General features: G+C 38.8%; 1 protein-coding gene across 5 annotated transcripts in view; it reads right to left on the reverse strand.

Annotated features, from left to right (window-relative positions):
• Nucleotides 1–21247, reverse strand: part of BAZ1A (bromodomain adjacent to zinc finger domain 1A) — an 89691-nt gene extending 68444 nt beyond the window's left edge. The window contains exons 1-3 of one of the 5 annotated variants that reach the window (XM_072838242.1): nucleotides 20849–21247; nucleotides 20165–20335; nucleotides 5817–6095 (exon numbers count right to left, since the gene is read on the reverse strand). In XM_072838242.1, the coding sequence (XP_072694343.1) occupies nucleotides 5817–6095; nucleotides 20165–20277 (392 nt within the window). In that variant the 5' untranslated portion in view covers nucleotides 20278–20335; nucleotides 20849–21247. Of the gene's footprint in view, nucleotides 1–5816; nucleotides 6096–20164; nucleotides 20563–20848 lie in introns of those variants that run through there. The other 4 variants (XM_072838244.1, XM_072838243.1, XM_072838240.1 and 1 more) reach the window with 4 other exon arrangements.
• Nucleotides 21248–24740: the final 3493 nt, after the last annotated feature.

The following is a 24740-nucleotide window of genomic DNA, read 5'->3' on the forward strand; positions in this document are numbered from 1 at the left end:
GCAGGTGCTGAACTGCGGAGCCACCCAGGGATCCCCAGAACCCAAAGATTTAAAGGTTCATTTTTTAAATTTCTACTTCTAATAAATACTTAGCGCCTACTTTCTATATTCTAGGTTTTTTTTTTTTTTAAGTTTTTTTTTTTTTTTTTAATTCATGAGAGACACAGAGAGGCAGAGACACAGGCAGAGTGAGAAGCAGGCTCCATGCAGGGAGCCCGACGCGGGACTCGATCCCGGGTCTCCAGGATCAGGCCCTGGGCTGAAGGCGGTGCCAAACCCCTGAGCCACCCGGGCTGCCCTATATTCTAGGTTTTATTTATTTTTTTATTTTTTAAAGATTTATTTATTTATTCATTCATAGAGACCAGAGAGAAGAGACACAGGCAGAGGGAGAAGCAGGCACCAGGCAGAGAGCCTGAAGCAGGACAATCCAGGGTCTCCAGGATCACGCCCTAGGCTGCAGGCAGCGCCAAACTGCGGCGCCACCGGGGCTGCCCTATTCTAGGTTTTAATGCTAATTTTGTTACTTCATTAGATTAAAGTGCTTAAAGCATTCTATCAGTGAAACCTAGAAAGCTGTAGGTCATATACTTTTAGTAGGTAACGCTTTGTAAATTAAAAAAAAATTTTTAAGGATTTGAGAGAGAAAGAATGAGGAGTGAGTAAGCATGTTAAAGCATTCTATCAGTGAAACCTAGAAAGCTGTAGGTCATATACTTTTATTAGGTAATGCTTTGTAAATTAAAAAAATTTTTTTTAAGGATTTGAGAGACAGAGAGAAAGAATGAGGAGTGAGTAAGCATGAGCAGAGGGAGGGAAAGGGAGAAGCAGACTCCCCATTAAGCTGGGAGCCCGACCCTGGGATCATGACCTGAGCTGAAATCAGATGCTTAACCAACTGAGCCACCCAGGTGCTCCAACACTTTGTAAATTTTAAATCTAAGTAGTATGGGGATAATATTTGGGAAAATCTGGCCATAAATGAAATTCTTTGGTGTAAATCCAATTCTGCTATTTTACTGATTTAACCTACATTGGAGAAAAGGTCTGTCAGTCAGGAGTCAGAGATTATTATTATTTTTTTTAAGATTTTTTATTTATTTGGGAGGGGTGGAAAGGGGGGAGGGGCAAAGGGAGAAGGAGAAGCAGACTTCCTGCTGAGCAGGGAGCCAGCTGAGGAGCTCATCCCAGGACTCTGGGATCTTGACCTGAGCCGAAGGCAGATGCTTAACCAACTGAGACACCCAGGTGCCCAGGTCGGAGATTATTTGGGAAAAAAATGCAGTTTATTATTTTCAAAGGGAAAATTCACATAAGGCTAGCAAAAGGAGTAACTTTCTCCAGCCTCAGAAAAAGTAAGTAAGCTTTTTAGGAACTAATAGTTTAATCAGTTTATGCAAAACCAAATAGAAATGTACATCTATGTGTTTTGATAAATGAAGATCTCCAAACCACTACTAAGTGAAAAAGATGTTATTTTAAAAAAATTTAGTGCAGTATAGAAAAAAAAAAAAACCTATGTACTAATTTTTTTTTCAGTGCACTAATTTTTTTTTACAATGATTATCTCTGAAAGGAGCATTTGGGAAATGCACTCTAGGCCTTCACCTTTCATAATTTTCTCTAATATATATGAATCTTTATTTTTAAAAAACCCAGATTTTAAAAAATTATAAACATCAGTCTTAATAAGCAGAGCACATAACTTATATTGTTAATATAAAGTCTTCAGTTTTTAAAAACAGTTTTAACATTCGTAGCAAAATTGAGAGGAAGATCTAGAGATCTCCCATATACCCTTTGCTGCCCCACATTCACAGCCTCTAAAATTACTGATATCCCCTTCACTGGAGGTACATTTGTTATAAATGATCAATCTACACTGACACATCATCATTAGTGTCCATAGCTTACATGACAATTCACTCTTGGTGTGTTTCACCATGGGTTTGGACAAATGTAATGACATGTATCCATCATTACAGTACACAGAGTATTTTCACTGCCTTAAACATCTGCCGTGCTCCATCTATTCACCTCTCCCCAACTCCACCTCAACAACCGGCAACCACTGATCTTTTTTACTGTCTCCATAGTTTTGCCTTTTACAATTGGAATCATACATATGTACTCTTTTCAGATTGGCTTCTAACACATGGTAATATTCATTTAAGGTTCCTCATGTCTTTTCATGGCTTGATAGCTCATTTCTTTTTAGCAATGAATATTATTCCTTTGCATGGATGTACCGGGTTTATTTATCCATTCACCTAGCAAAGGACATTTTGGTTGCTTCCAAATTTTGGAAGTTATTAAATAAAGCCGCTATACACATTCATCTGCAGGTCTTTGTGTGGACATTAAGTTTTCAACTTCTGTGAGTAAATACCAAGGAGCATACAACTTTTGGAAAATTCTGCGTCACCTATCAATATCACGAGAATTAAAATGAAAGCATCTAGCACAGTGCCTAGCATACAGGAAACGTTCAATAAATGCGAGTATACTTTCAAATCTGCAATGTCTTCTAATGCTACCAAATTATATACTAAGCGAGGCCAGTATACTTAACCATTAACCAGTAGTTAATGTTTATTCCATCTCCTTCTTAGGAAAGAAAGTGCCACTTCTCGCTGTCAGTATATCTACTTTTTTAGAGGTATCTCTTCATGTCTGTTGCTTCAAATCTCCTATGAACTCCAAGAATATCTTGACTATGCCTGAAATGTCTGAAAACAAGTTGCCCAAACCCACTTTAATTTTTTAAAATTACCAAATACACAATTATATTGATTCAATTTTTCGGATTCTCTCAAACTCTAGCCCCATCCTTCAACTACTGAGAGATGATTCAACAATCCCAAATGTGTTCTTGTGTGATTTCCACCTTCTTTTTTCCTGATTTAATGATCCAATTCTGGGCGGGGCAGGGTGGGGAGAGGGGCAGCAATGGAGTGGAGAAGATGGGTTTATCATGTAAGCTTTTGAGCTCTAGGTCACCATACTCTCAACCCTTCGTGAACAACGATAATCAGGCTGTTAAAAAGAAGATAAAGTTAACTGAAACTCAAATGCCTTAAAACTGCTTGTGCAGCATTTTTCAGAAAACCATGTACAAAAGTAGGATGATTATCTTCAAAAACGACTGTCTTTCTTAGTGAAATTGTTAACTGTGGGGTTTCCTTTCAGAGCTACAATAGAAAAACCTGATTCCTAGTTTCAGTGGCCCATGCAGTTATTGTAGTCCTACATTTAGTGATATCTCTGAAAAAACAAAACAAAAAAAATCCTGCCAAACTGCATGTCCCCCAATACAAACATTCAAATACTAACAAGGCACCTATATCAAACGGCAATATTATATAATACAGCTTAAAAAATTCACATTCATTATATCATTTTATCTTGTAAGACAAACCTGTAATGCAGGGGTCCATTTAACAGCTGAAAAAAGACTAAAGCTTAAAGAGTTTAAAATACTTGCTCAGAGCAATTAAATGGCAGAATCCAAAACTAAGGAGACAATGATACAAGGAAAGAAATACTTTTGTTTTGTTTTGTTTTTAGAAATACTTTCGTAAGTCTGCTCTACCTGAATTTAAATCCTACCACTTACTACTTATAAGACTGAAATGGAAGCTCCATGACTTCATTTTATTCACTGCTATATCTCCAGTGTCTAGAGCAGTCCAAGTAAACAGCAGGAGATCAGGAATATATGATAGATATCACGAAAAAATTACTTGACTTCTTTGGACCTCTGTTTACTCATCTGTAAATGGAAACAATGAGGTCATATCTGATATAATATAATATAATCCTAGTTAAGTGTTCTTTATGGAAGACCACAAATTCTCTCACTTCTTCTATAGGCTCTAAGGAAGTCGTAGAGAACAAATGTCTGCATAACTGGTAGGCAAACTGGGTTAATCAGGATAGGGAGGATAAAGAGTTGGAACTGTTGCTTCAGTGAAGTAGTCAGGTATTGTCTTTATTATTCTACCAAAGCAATGACAAAGGATCTTCTAGAAGAATCCATTAGCTGATTGCTTTTTTCAAAACAGAAAGTCTTGGTATGAAGGGAAGCACCTAATCTATACTTATAAAATGCAACAAGAGAGGAGGGATACCTAAAGGTAAATGAGATAATAAGAAAAGAATATTGAGGTGAAAAGATCCAGAGTACCTATACTGACTAATTCAACCAACAAATAGCCTCTATCCTATTTCCGTGTAATTTAGCATGCTCTTTCCAGTAAATCTAATTCTGGTGGATGAAGAAGTCTTTAGGACCACTGGTAAATACTACCAGAGACAGAAACAAAAGGTATATGCTATTAACAAGTAGAAACAAAAGTTAAAAGCAAAGGGAGATGATACCTCAAATGGTACCATCAAGAAAGTGAGAAGACAAAGACAACTCATAAAAAAAAAAAATATTTGCAAATCTTATCAGGGACTGTATCCAAAAACACAAAGAACTTTTACATCTCAGTAATAAAAAAGATAAATAACCCAATTTAAGAATGGGCAAAGGACCAGAACAAACATTTCTCCAAAGAAGATATATAAAGGATCAGTAAGCACATAAAGGGATGCTTGACATTCGGGAAATGCAAATCAAAATTACCACAACATACCATCCCATACCCACTAGGATGGCAAAATAAAAAAGATGGACTACAACAAATTGTCCATAGATATGACTTGGTAAGGATGTGGAGAAACTGCAACTCTCATACACTGCTAGGGGGAATGTAAAATGATGCAGTTGCTCTGAAAGTTTGGAGATCTTTAAGTGCTAAACATTGTGTTCCCACATATGACTTAGCAATTCTACTTCTAGATATATGACCAAAAGACCTGAAAACATGGGTTCACAAAAAACTTGTACATGAATGCCTATAACAGCATTATTTATAATAGCCAAAAAGTGGGGACAACCTAAATGTCTGTCACAAAATGTGCTAGATCCATACAGTAGAATTTATCAATAAAAAGAAATATTGATACATGCTACAATGTGGATGAACCTTGAAAACATTATAGTAAGTGAAAGAAATGAGACATAGAACACTACATACTATATTATTCCAAGGGGCTATATAAAGTTTTAATGCAAATAAGGATTATTATGATAAATACTAGTGACTAGCCAATCACAAATGCTTAAACTTCAGGAAAGCAGTAATAATTTTTAATTTAGTGCCAGAGATAATGTCATTTAAAATTTTTGTATATGAAAAATTCATTTTTCTTAAAGAGCTGGGTAAAAGGGAACTCAATGGAGTACATAAAACTCAGTCATATTATCAGAGGAACTACTAAAACCCAGCAAGAAACATATGCATATTTATACTTTTATACTATTAGATAACATAAGGACAAAATAGGTATCTTTAAGGTTTTTTTTTTTACTTGGAAGTAAAGATGGAACTTCTACACAAGGGGACATATTATACAATAAACAAAAAAGAGAAGAAAGGTAGTTTATAAAGCAATGGACTGACCTTCAAGACATTTTAAATGAGAAAGGTATCAAATATGTTACCTTTTGCATTAAAAGGGACAGGAGACTCTGTGTGGGCCCATGCACATATGTGTACAAATATCTATGCATATACATACATCTTTTGGTAGTCTGGAGAGAAATTAGCCTTGGAAAAATATATTAACATTAGGGCTATCTGTGGGGAGGGTAACAAAGCAGTGGGAGGACAGAAGGGAAATTTTCCTCAGTTCACCTTTTTGTGTACTTTGAATTTTGAGTAATGTGAATGCATGTGTAACAAAAGAAAAAATTAAAAGTACTTTACCTTGCACCATTGTTCCTAATGACTTCCACAGTTTCTTCAACAAAGTATCGATCCTTGACATATGCAAAAATATCATCACATATTTCATGCAAGCGTGAACGATGGGTAAGGTTGGTCAAGTATAAAACTGGAATAATTAGTGGTTCTGGAAAACTCTGAAGATTCTGTCTTGCTTTTTTTTCTGACTCAAGTGCTTCCTGATAGGTCAGTCCAGGTTTACCCGTCACAGCACAACTCCACACAAGACTGTTGCACAGAATGGTTCGTTCAAAAAAATCACTGATTAAAAAACAAAAACAAAAATCCATTCATTACCCATCATTTCACAAATTTTACATTAAAAGCTGATAAAGGATTGTGCCTTCATTGCAAAATTTTACATAGAATTATAGAACAAGGGTTTACTAACTGGTCAACTTATATACTAACACAAATCTAAGAAAAATTATATTTAAACTAGACATTTATATTTTGCAATTTAATGGTACATTCATCTAAAATTGGGCTTTGATTTCCATCACTTTTGAAATTGGGACTGAAACTGAAAATAAACCCAATTTTTCTTTTTTCTTCTAATTTTAAAGCTTTTTGTTCCAAAGCAACCAAAATGCTAGGGACAATTTAAGCACTTAACTATGAACTTTAAAAAGCTTTAACATAATAGTGAAAAACTGGCAAATCTAAGCATCTAACAAGAAAGGTTAAGTAAATTATAGTACTTCATAATGAAAAATCCTAGTCATTAACAGTATGAGGAGAGTTCTTAAACTTATGGAAAAAAACTTTTTAGTTTGATTTCCTCCTATATTTTTGAAACTAAAAACTTAGCAAAGCAATATATGTAATATGGTCCCACTTGAAAGAAGAAAGAAAAAGGAGGGAAGGCAGGAAAAGAAAGATAATCTAAAGCAGCATAAACTGTTTCTACAATGTTATCCAAAAATCAAGGCAACAGTTACAGAGTAGGGATGGGCCTGGGGGGCCTCTTCTGCACTGTGGCAATTTCTTAATATGAGCATTTATTTCTTTTCAAAAATTCTATAGTCACTTTTAAAATGCAAGAGATCCATAATATGGAAAGATTGCTAAGGCATGTTAAGTAGAAAAAAACTCAAATCACCAAATAATACAATCCTATATTCATTAATTAGGATAACAAAAATAGGGATGCCTGGGTGGCGCAGCGGTTTGGCGCCTGCCTTTGGCCCAGGGCGCGATCCTGGAGACCCGGGATCGAATCCCACGTCGGGCTCCCGGTGCATGGAGCCTGCTTCTCCCTCTGCCTGTGTCTCTGCCTCTCTCTCTCTCTCTCTCTCTCTCTCTCTGTGACTATCATAAATAAATAAAAATTAAAAAAAAGGATAACAAAAATATGTACTTATACAAATACTATAAACAGATGTTCCCTATGGAGAAAAGGAAGGACTACAAAGGAAAAGGAAAATTTGTTATTCTAAATATGTCTATATTGTTTGAATTTGTATAATGAGCATGTATTTGCGTTGTTTTTACAATCAACACATTTTATTTATTTATTTTTAAAAGATTTTATTTATTCAAGAGAGAGAGACAGAGAGACAGAGAGAGAGGCAGAGACATAGCAGAGGGAGAAGCAAGCTCCCCTGTGGGGACCCCCATGAGGGACTTGATCTTAGGACCCTGGGATCATGACCTGAGCCAAAAGCAGACACTCAGCCACTAAGCCACCCAGGTGCCCCCAATCAACACATTTTAGAAAAGGTCAGACATACACAAAAAGGGTAGTAACAGTTGCTTCTAAGTGGTAAGATTTGGGTAAATGTCTTTCCTTCCTCTATACTTTGGGTGTATTTTTCTTTCTTTCTTTTTTTTAAAAAGATTTTATTTATTTATTCATGAGCGACACAGAGAGAAAGAGATACAGGCAGAGGGAGAATCAGGTTCCTTGCATAGAGCCCAATGAAGAACTCGCTCCCAGGACTCCAGGATCATGACATAGGCCAAAGGCAGATGCTCAACCACTGAGCCACCGAGGTGCCCCTTTGTTGTACTTTTCAATAATTATATGTGACTGATACAATTCATTATTGTCTAACTTTTTCTCCTTCCTGAAATCCCCTTTTCCTTCTCTTATTCTAAAAAGTATTAAGACTATATGTTTACTTCCGGGTTAGTCTATCTATATAGGTTATCCCTGTTGTAGTCTGATCTCCAAAGATTTGGGGTAATTCCATTAACATAGTTTCATTTGTATATTCATCTGCAGTATGAACAACAACAAAAATGAAATCTATGGAAATAAAAAGAAAATAATCATATCCTAACATGAATGAGATCTAAAGAGGTAAGATGCATATGCCAAGTTACATGACTTTAATTCAGTACAAAGATGATCCTTTTGGAAGTATTTACCTGTTAGTAAGGGAGATAATGGATGTATATCATTAAAATTAAAATCACAAAGTGATTAAAAGACAAGCAGATATCCTTTGGATGTTCAGAGTAAGGGAAGGAGAGATAAGCAAAAATGATCAAGAAATACTCTGTTATTTGGAGAAGTGGTGTTAAAAGAGTTAGGTTATAAAGGAAAAGTACGGTTGAAGAAAGAAATGCCAGAGAGAAAAAAAGATGAATGTGATCTGGTTCTCATAAGCAAGAAAATATATGTCAGATAAACAATTTATTAGCTAAGAGATCCACTACAGATATACCCAATAACTGGTTATCAATGGTGCAGAATAAAATGAATGGAAGGATGGATCATTAAAGAGATCTTAAGTTTTATTGCCTAAAACTGAAGTTCACTTAGAAAGCTTTACAAAAGTTTTAAACTTTTTTCTATTGGGACAAACATATCTGTAAGACTTAGCTTAATAAGCCAACACATAATCAGCACATGATGTATGTGAGTTATACTCCTAATAATTTAAACTATATTTAATACTGTTTAAGAAAAATATACTTCAGGGGCGCCTGCATGGCTCAGTAGGTTAAGCGTCTGCCTTCAGCTTGGGTCATAGTCTCAGGGTCCTGGGATAGAACTCTGCGTTGGGCTCAGTGCTCAGTAGCAAATCTGCTTCTCATTCTGCCCCTTCCCCCACTGATGTGCATTCTCTCTCTCAAATAAATGAAATCTTAAAAAAAAAAAAAAAAAAAAAAGGAAAAGGGGGCTCCTGGTGGCTCAGCAGCTGAGTGTCTGCCTTCGGCTCAGCATGTGATCCTGGGGTCCTGGGATCGGGTCCCACATGGGGCTCCCTGCATGGAGCCTGCTTCTCCCTCTGCCTGTGTCTCTGCCTCTCTGTGTGTCTTTCATGAATAAATAAAATAAAATAAAAATAAATTTTAAAAAAGAAGGAAAACTATTACAAATTTAGGTATCTTACATTAACTAGTCTCTAACCCAGTACTAACAGAAATAGAATGCTAGCCACAAATAAAATTTTAAATTTTCTGGTGGCTGCATTCAACAAATTCTAAAAAGAAACACTAATTTTATAGATCAGTTAACATTTGTACATTTTTGGGATCCCTGGGTGGCGCAGCGGTTTGGCGCCTGCCTTTGGCCCAGGGCGCGATCCTGGAGACCCGGGATCGAATCCCACATCAGGCTCCCGGTGCATGGAGCCTGCTTCTCCCTCGGCCTATGTCTCTGCCTCTCTCTCTCTCTCTCTCTGTGACTATCATAAATAAATAAAAAAATTTTTAAAAAAATTAAACATTTGTACATTTTATTTAACCCAATATATCCCCAAATGCTTTATTTCAATATGTATTCATTTTTAAACTTTTCGGGGAATCCCTGGGTGGCTCAGCGGTTTAGCACCTGCCTTCGGCCCGAGGCGTGGTCCTGGATTGAGTCCAGATTGAGTCCCACGTCGGGCTACCTGCATGGAGCTTGCTTCTCCCTCTGCCTGTGTCTCTGCCTCTCTCTCTCTCTCTCTGTGTCTCTCATGAATAAATAAATAAAATCCTAAAACAATTTTTTTTAAACTTTTCAATATGTAAATATTTTAAATCCTTTTTTGGGGGTACTAAGTCTTCAAATTTCAGAATGTATTTTACCTTTATTGCCCATTTTAATTCTGAGTAGTCATATTTTGAGTTATTAATAACCCCCAGGCCAATAACGGCTTCCGTGTTCGACAGCATGGCTCTCACCATAGTGATTTGGTATTTGGTAGCCTGGCATATTTAGTGCCACATAAAGGAGACCGATTTTATACTGAGCTGCAATAAATGCTATCTAGATGTGGTGAGGTTGTTCATAATACCAAAGAGAGGGGATCCCTGGGTGGCTCAGTGATTGAGCGCCTGCCTTTGGCCCAGGGCCTGATTCTGGAGTCCCGGGATCAATTCCCACATCAGGCTCCCTGCACGGACCTGCTTCTCGCTCTGCCTGTGTCTCTGCCTCTCTCTCTCTCTCTCTCTCTCTCTCTGTCTCTCATTAATAAATAAAATCTTTAAAAAAAATAAAAAAATTAAAAAATAAAAATACCAAAGAGAGCAATGGCACAAGTGAAACAAACCTCCACTAAACATATTACAGGGCAGAAAAATAGGATAGTCAGTAACCATTGTTGTACATTCAGCTGTCCTACACCCAGGTTTCCGCCCTCCTCTTCCAAAGTGTTTGTACTGTTTGTTTGCCTTATATCATCTACTCTGCAAAGTTGTTATATTATAGCCCTGCTGTGCACAAAGATCTACACTCAGGAGAAGAGAAGGGAGACAGGGCATACTATCATTGTGGCCATTTTAAAGCATGCAAAAAAAAAAAAAAAAAAAAAATCCCAAAGAATACTTCTTCCGATTCAGCACCCCCTACCAGCATGGCACATCTAACGTTTTTATTATCTTCACTTTCTCATACTTCTGTAATTCTGCTCATCAACCATTTGTCACATAGATTTAAAGATGTGGGATTTTGTTAATAATAATGAACTCTAGGGGGCAGGTTACAGTGTCTCCTCAATTTCTATAAGAATATAAAAATCATGAAAATTTTGTAAGAAACATTTTATTATTGTGAGTAAAAAATTTAATATACAAAATACTGCTTTAAATGAATATGTTTAGGCTAATATAGATTATTATGCATCTTATGTATTACTACATTCCTTCAACTATCTTCTCAACCAGAGGTGAGTATACTACTGGCCTGGAGGCCATATCTAGCTTTTCACCTGTTTTTGTGGTTTTATTGGAACAAACCACACTCATACCTTTAGTATTGTCTATGACTGCTTCTTCATCCTGTGGAGTTGAGTAGGTACAATAGACACTATTTGCCTACAAAGACTAAAATCTGACTATACTTGGCCTTTTAAAAAAAAAGTTTGATGACTGCTGCTCTTTACCATTATTTCTTAAGGAAAAAATTGCTTCTGAGTTACCAGCTCAATTGCTAGCAAGAACACACCTTTAATTAATATAAAGGCAACCAACTCTCAGGTGAACAAACTAGGGAACAAAGAGCAACATACTGTTAACTTACAGGGTTATTTGGAAAACTAAAAATCCAGTAGAGGAGGAATGAAGTGACATACAGAATGGCTAAAATTAACAACACAGGAAACAACAGATGTTGGCAAGCACGTGAACTCCTCCTCTTGCACTGTTAGTGGGAATGCATACTGGTGGAGCCACTCTAGAAAACATTACACAGGTTCCTCAAAAAGTTAAAAATAGAACCACCCTATGATCCAGCAATTGCACTAGTAGGTATTTACTTAAAGGACACAAAAATATCGATTCAAAAGGATACATGCACCCAATGTTTATAGCAGCATTATCAATAATAGCCAAATCATGGAATGAGCCGAACTGTCCATCTACTGATAAAGTAGAGGTGGTGTGTTTATATATACATAAATGTGTTTCTATATGTATATATTTACATATATATAATGGAATATTACTCTGCCATAAAAAAGAATGAAATCTTGCCATTTGCAACAATGTGAATGGAACTAAAGACTGCTATACTAAGCAAAGTAAGCCAGGGAAAGACAAATACCATATGATCTCACTCTAATGTGGAATTTAAGAAACAAAACAAATGAACATGGGGAAAAAAAAGAGACAAGCAAACCAGAAAAGTGACTCTTAATTACAGTGAACAAACTGAGAGGTTGCTGGAAGGGAGGTGGGCCAGGGGATGGGTTATATGGCTATGGGTATTAAGGCAAGCACTTGTGATGAGCACTGGGTGTTGTACGTAAATCACGATCACTAAATTCTACATGTGAAACTAATATCAATGTTAACTATCTGTAATTTCAGTAAAAACTTGAAACTAAAACAAACAAACACCAGAACAGAAACAAATAAAAAGAATGAAGAGACATAAAAACCAGAAGCCAAATGCAATTTAGAAAAGATAAATGCAAAAGTGTACTCTACTTAAGGGCCAAAACTTTATCAACTAAACAGAAGATAAGACCCAGCACAATACTGTAGAACAGATCTACTTAAACTCCTCTGTCCATAAAATATTTAGTATAACTGAGAAATGCAGCCACAGTTAAAAACTAACATAATTTCTGATTTTTAGTAGCATATAATACCAAGAGATGGAAAAGTATAGCTTATAAACTTAGAAAAGTAGAAATTGCTACAAGACAGCATAGATTGTTCTACTAATTTACTCCACTGACAGGATTACAATGCAGATTAGGAGATCTTGAGTATGGCTGACTTAACATGCCTCATGTTATTTTGAGAAAAATCTGCTACATGAAAATTACATTTATTACATTTATTGTCAGAAGAAAAGTTAATTTAAAATGTTTAGTTTTAAAAACCATTTAATGACATATTACTTCATACTTAGGGCTGCCTCAGACTCAGAGAATGACATATAAGATCTGCAGATGACACGAAGATGGAGGATAGCAATAAAGATTTTTTTAAATCTAGAGACTTAAATACAAATCAACAAAAGTAAAATATCACAGTAGCTCAACAAAAGTCCTTGCTTAACAATAATGAATGTGAAAAAGACAAATTTTAAGTGAAAATGCAAATTCACATTTCTATGCCCTTCTATAGTTTCCTCAGCTTAAAAAGTATTCTTTGGAGTATTCTCTGCTTGGAATGTCATTTTTCTCCATTCTGTGTCCTGATAGCTCTATCTTTCAGGACCCAACTCAGATGTTCTTTCCTTATTCGAGAGCTTCCTCAACTCCCCAGGAGTTATCAGCTCCATTTTCTATGCTCCCATTACACAGGCTCCACAGCACATGTGATTTATGCCATTCATGGTGTTATATAGTCATTTCTCACTAGAGGGACAAATTATCTCAGTATCTCCAGATTCTCCAAAGCGCAGTGTCAAGAGTAATAAAAATACTTTCCACTGGCAGTCCACTTTTATTTTTATGTGTTATCTAAACAGAGAAAGTACACATATGAATGTGAAGGAAAGGAAAAGTATCTAAATCTCAGCTTCCCACTTGTAGAATGTGTCTTTGGGTAAATTACACAACCTCATTGAACCTGGTTCTCTTTTATTATATGGGGATATCTTCCATTAATTGTTAATATGAAAATTAAGTAAGATAATACTATTGTATGCCCAGCATACTGTATGGGTACAATAAACAGTATCAATTCTAACTGTTTAGGTACCATATTTGCAAACCATATTTGCAAAAATACACTGGAAAAAATAACCAGTGTGATAAAGGAACAATGTCAGATGAGCTCATAAAAGACTTGAGCATCTGGAAAAAAAGTTTGGCACTGGGAAGAAGGGTAGCAAGAAGGATAAACTGCAGAGAGATTACCAATGAACTCCCAAAATCCAATCAGGATGACCCAGTCAAAAAATCTTACCAGATGCTCAGTGGTAGACTGTAAAGAGAATTGAAGGTATGCAGTCTCTTTAGAAATATGACTGATACTTGTTTCTCATAAGACATGGAATCTATTTTACCACCTCTTTTTAAATCTGGGCTAGCCTTAAGATTGGCTTTGACTAACAAAATACAGAAATGACATGGAGACACTTCTGCTCTTACTCTCTTGGAACCGAGCCCAGCACCACGTTAGTTTTCTGAGATGAAAGACCATATGGTAAAAAAAAAAAAAAAAAAAAAAAAAAAGCCATCTCAGTATTATTATATCACACTGTATACTTTAAATATCTTATAAATCTGCTGGTAAATTATATCTCAACAAAGCTAGAAAAAAAAAAAAAACACACACATAAAAAAAAAACCATCCCAGGTGAAGTCCCCGACATATGATTGAGGCTACCTCTTAAACTATCCAACCTCAGCCTACCCTCCAGCTGACCATAGCTAAATGAGGGGACAGGTCAGCAGAAACCATACTGGCAATCTACAGAAAAGTGAGCAAATAAAATGATGACTATTTTGAACCACTAAGTTTTAGGATGGCTCATTACACAACAACTGGTAAGACATATTCTGTCTGAAGAAAGACTGTATTAACACAAAACAGGGTAGCCTACTAAGTGTATAAAAAGTAAAGGAAAAGTATGTAGAGATCTTTGCCATATAATCTAAGAAAAAAAGACTCACGGACCCAAATATCTGACCATGTAGCAGACTTATTCCTAAAAAGAAGGTGAAAATCTAATTTGAAGACACTAGTTATTAAGATTATCCAATTCTCCTTAAAAATTCCATGCTCACCAAATGGCCTTCATATAATGGCCTTCATATAATAATTAGATTTCATACATACCTACTTATCAGTATAATAACTGGTCTGTGTGAAAGACATATATCCCCACTGTAAACTGATGGCATTCTAGCTTGTATAATTAGTATCTAGAGCTTAATCATTGGGGATATAATAAAGAAGACAAATTTCTGGGCAGACAACAAGAGTGGTGCCTACCCAAAGATCTAGGCGGTGAGCCTGAATTCAAAGCAGTGCGGTACATTCTTGGTGCACATTTCTGCAAGCTTCAACAAATATTAGGAAAAATTTTATGTACCATGTGGATCATAAATAAGAACATAAACGCTAAAGTATGTGAGTGAAAAGTCTAGTGTCACCAACTGCTAGATAGGTGGTTTTCAAGACTGATCTACTCTCTACTACTACTCTCTACTACTCTCTTTATCCCAAATCCAGTTTCCTTATCTCTAAAAAAGGGCTGTTGAAAGGACTGAATTAACAAATGAAGAGCTGATGAACCATGAAAATCAGGTGCTTTATAAATGAGTTAAACACCTTTTACTAGAAAGCCTGGTTGAGGGAATCCTTGGGTGGCTCAGTGGTTTAGCGCCTGCCTTCAGCCCAGGGCTTCATCCCTGAGGCCCCGGGATCAAGTCCTGCATATCAGGCTCCCTGCATGGAGTCTGCTTCTCTCTCTGCCTATGTCTTTGCCTCTGTGCCTCTCATGAATAAATAAATAAAATCTTCAAAAAAAAAAAAAAATAGAAAGCCAGGTTGAAACATAAAGCCAGCCTATGTAAGTGATGAAGAATTCCTACATTTTGAACCATTTGAAAAATGAAACTCACTCAAAGACGGTAAGTACATTCCAATTCTAAGGGTCTAAATGGCTAAAAAAAACAAAAACTATTTAGGAAATGAAATCATTGAGTAATACAAGAAATCATCTTCCCATCCCACAAATCTAGAGTTCCTAATATTCAGACCTGACTGCTCCGCTTTTTAACAATCCACAGTCCTAAATAAATAATAAAATGGTCAGTTAACCAAATTACAGAGTAAAATTTTATCTTATCTAAGAGATTAAAGTACATGCTTTATTCTGCTCTTTGCCTATGAGCTTATTTTTTTTTATTATTGTTTTGAAGGTGGGGGTAATCAAGTCTTTCTTAAAGCATGGTAAAAAATAAATTAAAAAAAAATAAAGTATGGTAGATACACACGTTAAGTTCGTTTCAGGTGTACAATTAACTGATTTGAAAAGCTTATACATTACGGTATATTCACTACAAGTGTAGCTACCATCTGTCCCCTAACTATTACCATATCATTGACTAAAGAGACACCTGAGTGGCTCAGTTGGTTAAGCATCCACCTTCAGCTCAGGTCATGATCCCAGGATCCTGGGATCATGCCCTGTATGAGGCTCCCCACTCAGTGGGAAGCCTGCTTTTTCCTGCCACTCCCCCTGCTTGTGCTATCTTATCTCTCTCTTTCTGGTTCAAATAAATAAAATCTCAAAAAAATATATCATTGACTATAGAGCTTAGGTCTTTTTGCGTGAGCTTAGGTTTTTTTTTTTTAATGTATTTTTTCTAGATTCACATATAAGAGAGATCATTGGTATTTTTCCTTTCTCTGTCTGACTTCACTTAGCATAATGCCTTCAAGGTCAATCCATATTGTCCCAAATGGCAAGATGTCATTCTCTTTATGGCTGAGTAATATTTCTTTGAAACATAGACAACAATTTCTTTTTCCATTCATCCACTGATAAACAGGTTGTCTCCATATCTTAGCTATTGTAAATAACGCTGCAATGAACACGGGAATGAGTATATATTTTCAAATTAATAGTTTTTAAAATTTGGATAAACACCCAGAAACAGAGTTGTTGGATCATTTGGTAGTTCTATTTATTTTAAGTTTTTTGAGGCACTTCTATACTGTCTCCCAGAGTGGCTGCACCAATTTACATTTCCACCAACAGTGCAGAAGAGTTCACTTTTCTCTACATCCCAGCCAGCAACTGTTATGCTACTCTTTTTGATAGTAGCCATTCTAACAGATGTGAGGTGGGATCTCAATGGGGTTCTGATTTGCATTTCTCTCGTGATTCAGGATGTATAGTCTCTTTTCATGTACCTGTTCGCCACCTATAGGTCTCCTTTAGAAAAATATCTATTCAGATCTTCTGCCCATGTTTTTAGTTAGATGGGTTGTTTTTGCTATTGAGTTGTAGGAGTTCTTTATAATTTGAATATTAGCCCCTACTGGATATATAATTTCCAAATATTTTCTCCCAGTCAGTAAGACACCTTTTAATTTTGATGTTTCCCTTTGCTCTGAAGAAGCTATTTATTTATTTATTTATTTATTTATTTATTTATTTATTTATTATTATTTTTTTTTATGATAGTCACAGAGAGAGAGAGAGAGAGAGGCAGAGACACAGGCAGAGGGAGAAGCAGGCTCCATGCACTGGGAGCCCGACGTGGGATTCAATCCTGGATCTCCAGGATCGCGCCCTGGGCCAAAGGCAGGCACCAAACAGCTGCGCCACCCAGGGATCCCTGAAGAAGCTTTTTAATTTGATGGTCCCACTTGTTTCAATTTGCTTTCATTGCTCTTGCTTTTGGTGTCAGATTAAAAAATCATCACCAAGAACGGTGTCAAGGAGCTTACTGCTTAGGAGTTTTATAGTTTTAGGTCTTATGTTCAAGTCTTTTAACTTATTTTGAGTTTTGTGTTACTTTTGTGTATAACACAAAAACAGTGGTCCAGTTTCATTCTTCTGTACTTTAGCTTATGCATTTACCTACAGTTAATGTGCTATTTTTAATGAGTCTTCTTTACTTATGGAAAGCAGGTCAAACATGAGTTAGTAATTAAAGAGCATGTAGTTCAAACAAACAGAAAAAGGAGTTTGTACTGTATAACCACTAAGGATCTATCCTGGTCACAGTCCCTTTCTCAAAAAATTCAGGGTCTAGGAAAAGAGAAAAATTGAGGCAATAATGTATTGCATTACTATGTAGTAATAGCTGATCTTACACTAGATAAAATGGAGGGATGATCATTGCTGCCTAGGACAAAGGAGAAAGCGCTAGGCTATTACACCAAGTAGGATAAAGACAAAAAACTATTTAACAATTAAAAGGTCACTGGCAAACTTCTACTAACCAGAGTCAGAAGAAAAAGTTATACTTTGCATTGTATTGCAAAGGGAACAAGGTAGGGAGGTGTAGAAAATCCCTTTGAGATTGATTAAGGTAGAAAGGTTCTATTCAGAAATCAAAAACCTGAGCAAATAGGTGAGCACAGTGGTCTTCACCCCAATACAAAAAACAAATATTCATATAATGCCCTTAAAGGATAATCTTCAAACAAATTCACATAAACCAACTGGTGAGCTAATGAATAAAAACAGAGATTTCCTTCTCCAGACTTGTGCCAAGGGTCAGATTACCATAATACCAAGGATCACCATACCATAAACCATGAATACAATTTTGATCTCTCTGTAATCATCTAAGAGGGAAAAAGTAAACCAAAATTTAACACAATTAAATGTCAGTCTTCTTCCCTTTTTGCCAATTTAAAGTCACAAAAATTAACACCTAAGAACACTAGTAGCTCTCCTTTGTTCTTTGCTCCTAAACCAACTGCCTCTCCTGAACTGCTTGTAAATTCCAAAAACCCAAATACTTCATCACAGGGAAAACAACAAAACCCAAAAAAACAGCTATTTAAAAAAGAACTTTGTTAATGCTATAAAACTACAAAGGACACAGTTTCTTAATATTAGTAGAAGGTGGAATATCTAAAATCTCTTCCTTTATTTCGGCATTTCAGATACCTCCATGATTATAGTAAATCAAGAACCAAAGTATACAAAAAGTTTAATTCAAAAGGGATACAGCCATATTCATGCGCCCTTCTAAAGTGGGAAAAGTCTCTTAAAAAGGTAAGATTGCTTATGCCAAAGGGGAAGTTTGAAACTTAACCCCGTTTTCTATTTTCTTGGCACTCTTAAATACCATTTTTTTTTTAAATTGGGAATTATTACCAAGGATTTTAACTTAAACTTAAAAAAAAAAAAAAAAAAGGCATCATCCTTGTCAAGTTACCTAATCCAAATTCACTTAAGTTACAAGAGTGAACTCTATTTGAGTAACAAAACAAGTCTGTACAGGAGTAGATTTAAGACGTGCACTCCTATTTTAAAAGTACAGTCGGCTGAAAAACTTCTCCCGATATAACATGTTTATGTGGAGCTGAAGAAAAAGAAGCCTTACTTTTAAAAGCTCAAAGGAACTGATTTTTCTAACTTCGCTGCTCGTTTCTCAGACAGGTGCGGACTTTGCTGAAAGCCCTCCCTCGAGTAAGCCCCCACTCAGAATAAGGTGCCTCCCACACACAAGTTATTTGGTTGCTATAACATTTGGTTTCTAAGCCACAAAGGGACCCCCCTTCTGAGCGGAGAGGGAGGATAACGCACGAGAAAAAGGGAGGATCAGGCTGTTTCATTGATCGACCAATTTAGGTTCTCACTTGGAGATCCTGTTTAAACACACATCTCTAAAGCACCCCAGTGTTCGGTGTCACAGGACAAGTGGATCTCTTGGGATAAACCAGGCGAGGTACTGAAAATTTAGGAGTGAAAACTACACACGCAGCAGCTCCGGATTCTTATCAAAACAATAGCGAGTGGCACATGTCAGGCAGCCCACATGCGCAGGGGGATAAAAAGAGGAGACTGGCTGAGGCTGGAGTTGAACTTGTCTTAACCCCCTCCCCCTACGCCCACCGCCGCCCTTGGGGCTACGCCAAAGTGATAACTAAGTGCGCCCAGTGCCCGGCTTTTCCCCCCTCCCTTCCGCCCCCCCTCCCCGCCCGAACCCGACTTCTTCCTCACCAAGGTCTCCCGGAGGCGGAGACGCTGAGTTCTCCGGGGCCGGGAGTTAGTCACCCAGAAGAGGTGGTGACAGAGCACTAGGCTTGCGTCGCACACTCCGAGGCCTAGCCGCACCGGACGAGAGGCCGCCGGTGATGGCTCGCGAGTCCCGGACCCCGCTGCCCCCCGGCCCGCCGGGGGCTGGGGGTGGGGGCTCCTTCCCCAAGTCTCAACTCGGCCCCCTCCCCTCCCCTCCTCCCTCCCCTCCCCTCCCCTCCCCTCCTCTCCCCGCGCTAAGGCAGCCCCAACGTCAGGCTCCACTCTCGACCGAGGAAGCAAGCGCGGCCCGGCCGTTTCCTGCCCCCGGGGGTGGGGATTCCCTCTCCGGGCCGGGGGACGGCGGCCCCGTGCCGCTGACCCGAGCGGGGATCCCCTCGGCCGCCGGGCGGGGATCCCGGAACTGGCCCCGGAGTGCGCGTGTGGCCGAGGCGGGGAGGGGCGAGGCGGGGAGTTTCCGCTGCTCGGCTCCCGGGCGGCAGCGGCTGCTAGAAGCGGTCCCCACGGCCGGCCGAGGACCCCAGCTTCCGCGGCCCCGGCCCGCTCTCCCCACGCGCGCCTCAGCCGGTCGCGCCGCCCGGGGACCCCGCGCAGTCCCCGGGTCGGGCTCGGGGGGCCGGGAAACGCGGGCCCGCGGCCAGCCGTCACTTGCGAGTCGCCCCGCCAGAAGCCCAAGGCGAGGAAAAGAAGAGAGAGACAAAAGGACGCCGGGGAGGGAGTCCCCACACTCCCTCGCACCCCCCGCGCGCGGCCCGGCCCTTACTCGTAGTGGCGGAAGATCTCGTTGGTGACTTTACAGTAGAAAACTTCCTCGTCCGGCCGCAGGTCCGCGGGCGGCTTCTGTCTCACAAACGGCTTTCGGTGTAGCAGCGGCATCTCCCGTCCGCCCGCGGGCTCACCCGGACCCTCGGCCGCCCGCGTCGGCCCCGCTTCCCTATCAGAATTGGAGGGAAAGGAAAGCCGGTAAGGTGGGGAGCGCTCGGCCGCGGCGTGGGCCAGTCCGCGCGCCGGGGGAAGCTCGGCTGCCTTTTGTGTGACTGACGCGCCGCGGCTGCCACCGGAGCCGAGGTCGCTCCTGCCGCTCCTGGGGTATTGAGCGCGCAGAGCCGCCGCCTCTGCCCTCCCAGCGCGCCCCACCTCCGCACGCCCGGCGGCCGGCTCACAATGGGGCCGCACGCCCCGCCGCGGGCGGGCGGGCGGGCGGGCGGTGCGGGAACGGCGGCGGCCCCCTCCCCCAGCGCCGGCTCCCAGCCCGCCGCCGCCGCCGCCGCCGCCGCCGCCGCCGCCGCCTCGGGCTCGCAACGTGCTTGGCGCGCAGCCGGCCGGCCCGACGCCGCGAGGAGCTCGCTGCGGGCGGACCCCGGCGCCGCTCCGCTTTGTTCCCCCGCTCGCCTACACTTCCCTGTCGGCGCCGGCCGGCTCCCGACGACCACACGGAGCCCCTCACCTGCGAGCACGCCGACTGCCACTTCTCCACCTTTTCCACTACAAAGGCGGCGAGGGGAGCCTGTGTCCTGCCGGGGGGTCGCTTCTCGCCGGCCCCGCCGCGCCGCCCGCCGCCGCTTCTCCCGCTGCCACGGCCTGGCTCCGCGCGGGGGATCGCGTCCCACCGCCACTTCCCCGCCTCTCGGAGCTCCTGGGAAGTTTCTGATCTACTTTCGGCTCAGAAGGAGGAAGAGCTGTTGGGAGGAGCTTTTCACTTCTCGCTTCTACCTTTTTATTGGCTACTCGATGACTTTTACAGCCTGTCACTGATACAGGAAGAGACGGCGGAGAGCCTGGGAGAGCTACATTATTAATTAATGGAGCAACCCCTTGTGTAGAATCAGAAGCATCCTCCATGTTTGAGATTATCAGCCGAGAGATCTAGGGAAGGCGCTGGGCTTGCATAAACACATGGCTAACAAAGTAAAGCCTTCATCTTCAAGTCTGGCACCATCGCTTGGCTTCACGGTGGGGGAAGGAGCCCAGTTAAGATTTAACTTTTATTTTAAAGATGGGAAGAGAAGTGAGGAATAAAAAATAGAAAGTATTTTGATATTTTCCTCAGAAAGAATTTGCATGTCTAAAAACATATTTTGCTTGTGTAAACATCCTTCTTGAAAAGAAAATACCTTTCTTGACAGCAGTTCTCGTTAATATTTAAAGAGGGCAACTCAGCCAAAGACTTGGCAGAGGAAAAGACCAAAAAAGTCTTTTTTAGAAAATGTCATCATGCCTGTAGGACTCCCACATATTTGAAACTAAAAACTAAATACACCTTTAAAAAGTAGTATTTGTGATACGCCAATGAAAACATTTTGCAAAGTATCAACATTCGATTCAATCACACAGAATTTTAAAGGTTGTGGATTTACTAGTGAAATTTCCCCTAAGCAACTTTCCCATATCCACAATTTCCATTTGTGAAACTAATTTTAATTCACATAATAAATGTGACTTTTGAATTAAAAGGAATTTTTCAAACTACAAGTGATTCCAAATGTTTGCCAGCTTTGTGTAAAATGGTCTTTTTTGCTACTGCCCTCGACGTTTGCTTATTTGTGGATTAACATGTAAGAATGAATCTGTAAGACAGTGAGTTTGAAGAACGGCCATTCAACAAAGGACACAACTACCAATACCGTGAAATGGTTATAGTTATAATGTGGGATCATCTTTTTATCTTGAAATTAAGGACATTTGTACATAGGAAAAAAATGTGAGGAATCTGTTCAAATTGCAAGAGTTATAATTTTTTAACTTCTTTCAACGTACTTTTATGGCAGCTAGCAAAATGAATTTTTGTGGAAGACAATATGTTTTGAGTGTTTTAAAAGTCATTAATAAAATTGATGCACTTTACTGTCTGAATATAGAAGTCACAGAGGCTTGGAAATGTTCTCAGAACCAACTATATTCTTTAGTCTGGATAAACTCTTCAAAAAAAATTATGCAGTCATTTAAAGTGGCCTTGTACTTGAGTGACAATTTAAAATTCCCTACCTAGAAAGTATTTAATTTTCCAGGTGAAAAATTTAGAACCTACAAATATAATCTCAAAGGGGGAACATGGAGGATGGATAAATTTACAAGTGCTAATGAAGCATCACTCTCACAATCCAAAATCCCAGCTTATCCGTTAAGCTAAAAACAGGAAATTTTCCCTGAATATATCATATTTGTATTTCTTAGAGCTCACTAAGTTTTTATTTAAATTCCAGTTAACATACAGTGTAATACTAGTTTCAGGTGTACAATATGTGTGAATCACTATTCAACACTTTGATACGTCATCCCTCAGGGCCTTAGAGCTCACTATTTGATGAGGTTAAAATTTTGTTAAAATCATGATCAAAAATGGTGATTTTATTTTTATTAGATACAGATTTTTAGATAATTGGATTCTTTTTAGTACTAACTTAAAATTGAAATTTTATTCTACATTATCAGAATACTATTTCCCTACTACCATATGCTGATACCAATACTACGATACTAACATTACTCAATTCTCTGAGTTACATACATAGCATTTATTTTAATGATTTGTGATATTTAATAATGTTATACAGTTGTTCATTGTTAATTCACAATAATATATATTTAGTAAATTATAATTAACATATTAATTTAGTTTTGATGTGTTTATACTACTTGATCAAATTGATAGACTAAGTTACCTCAAAATAATACTACTTTTGTTTATTTCGTTAAAGGTTTTATTTATTTATTCATGAGAGACAGAGAGAGAGGCCAAAGGAGAAGTAGGCTCCCTGTGGAACAGGAAGTTGGATGAGGGACTGGATCCCAGGACCCCAGGATCACTACCTGAGCCAAAGGCTGACACTTAATGGAATAAGCCACCCAGGCAGACCTAAATCATACTTCTTTTAAAGTTATCCTACACATTTATTACTGAAAGTTACCTAAGATGTTTATTTCATATTTTGCTATCACGATTAACTCTTTATTACTACTTCTAGGCTTTTGAGAATGAAAAGCTCATCGCTATTTCAGGAAGTAGTTAAGGATACTGTCATGAAATAAGACCATGTGTGAAAAAATTGAAAGTATTGTAAACTATGAAAATTAAAGTATCACATAAAAAATGAAATTAAAATCTTTTAATTTTTTAACAATTTAATTAAACATTTATCAGGCTTTTCTTATGTGCTAAGACACTACTAGCTCATGGAATACACTATAAATGTATCCTGGCCTTAAAAATTGTACAATCTGGGGTGCCTGGGTGCCTGAGTCAGTTAAACATCCGACTCGTGGTTTCAGCTCAGGTCATGATCTTGGGGTTGTAAGATTAAGTGCGCCTCATTGGGCTTGGGCTCAGTGTGGAGTGGGCTTGGGATTCCTTGCCTCTCCTTCTCCTTCTGTCCATCCCCATGCTTGTGCTCTCTCACTCTTTCTCAAATCAGAAAGGTCTTTTAAAAAAATGAACAATCATCTTCTAGGAAAGAGATGATGTAAATACAACAAAAACAAGAATTGTGTGAGTACTAATGATCTTGAGTAATATAATGCAAGAAGAGAAGTAGAAAGATTAGAAGTAAATATAGGAGGACGAATGATCTGTCCCAAATGAAGTCATCAATGGGGCTTGATTTGAAAGGCAATAGAAAGCTTGTGTTCCAACATTTCCTCACAGGTCTCAGGATGCATCCCTCACTCTCCTTTAGTCACCTCTCTGAATGAAGACATCAATTGCCCCCACTTAAATGTAAAATGTAAATATCCTAGGTAGGCAGGACATATATTAGTCTAATATCATCAAGACTAGTTGAATATTTGAGAAAGTACATTGCTTTATGTATGTAAAAACAAATCTATGAAAAATGTATTTTCAAGCTTGAGCTAGAATACTTTTCCTTTTTTCTATTGATTGATTAAGAAAGGCTTAGGTGGCTTGGTGACATAATAATTAATTACTTAAAGCTGAAAGAAACCTTTGGGAACTCTTAATTCTTTCATTTTGAAGCTGAGGAAACTTAAATTCAGTAACTGAAATCTAGGCCTCTTGACTCTTTGTCCAATTTCTCTAGACCACTGTGCTTTTCCCCTTGGATTTGATAATATCTAGTTTTCTTGTATACCCATCCCACACTGAATCTATAAGTGAGCTAAAGTACCATTCCAAATCCTTCCCAAACTGCTAAAATTATAAAGGGATACGCTGTATTACTCATAATCAGAGATAATAATGTATTTCTGAGAATTATCCAGGAATTTATCTTCAAGAATAGGGGTAATGAGAATCCTAAATTTGAAGAGCTGACGAGTCCTGTCCCCATGCTTCAGTTAATACATCTAACAAATATAAACCCTTTATATCCCTTATACCTAAG

This window comes from Canis lupus, chromosome 9, assembly GCF_048164855.1.
Source record: "Canis lupus baileyi chromosome 9, mCanLup2.hap1, whole genome shotgun sequence".
Classification (NCBI taxonomy): Eukaryota; Metazoa; Chordata; class Mammalia; order Carnivora; family Canidae; genus Canis; species Canis lupus.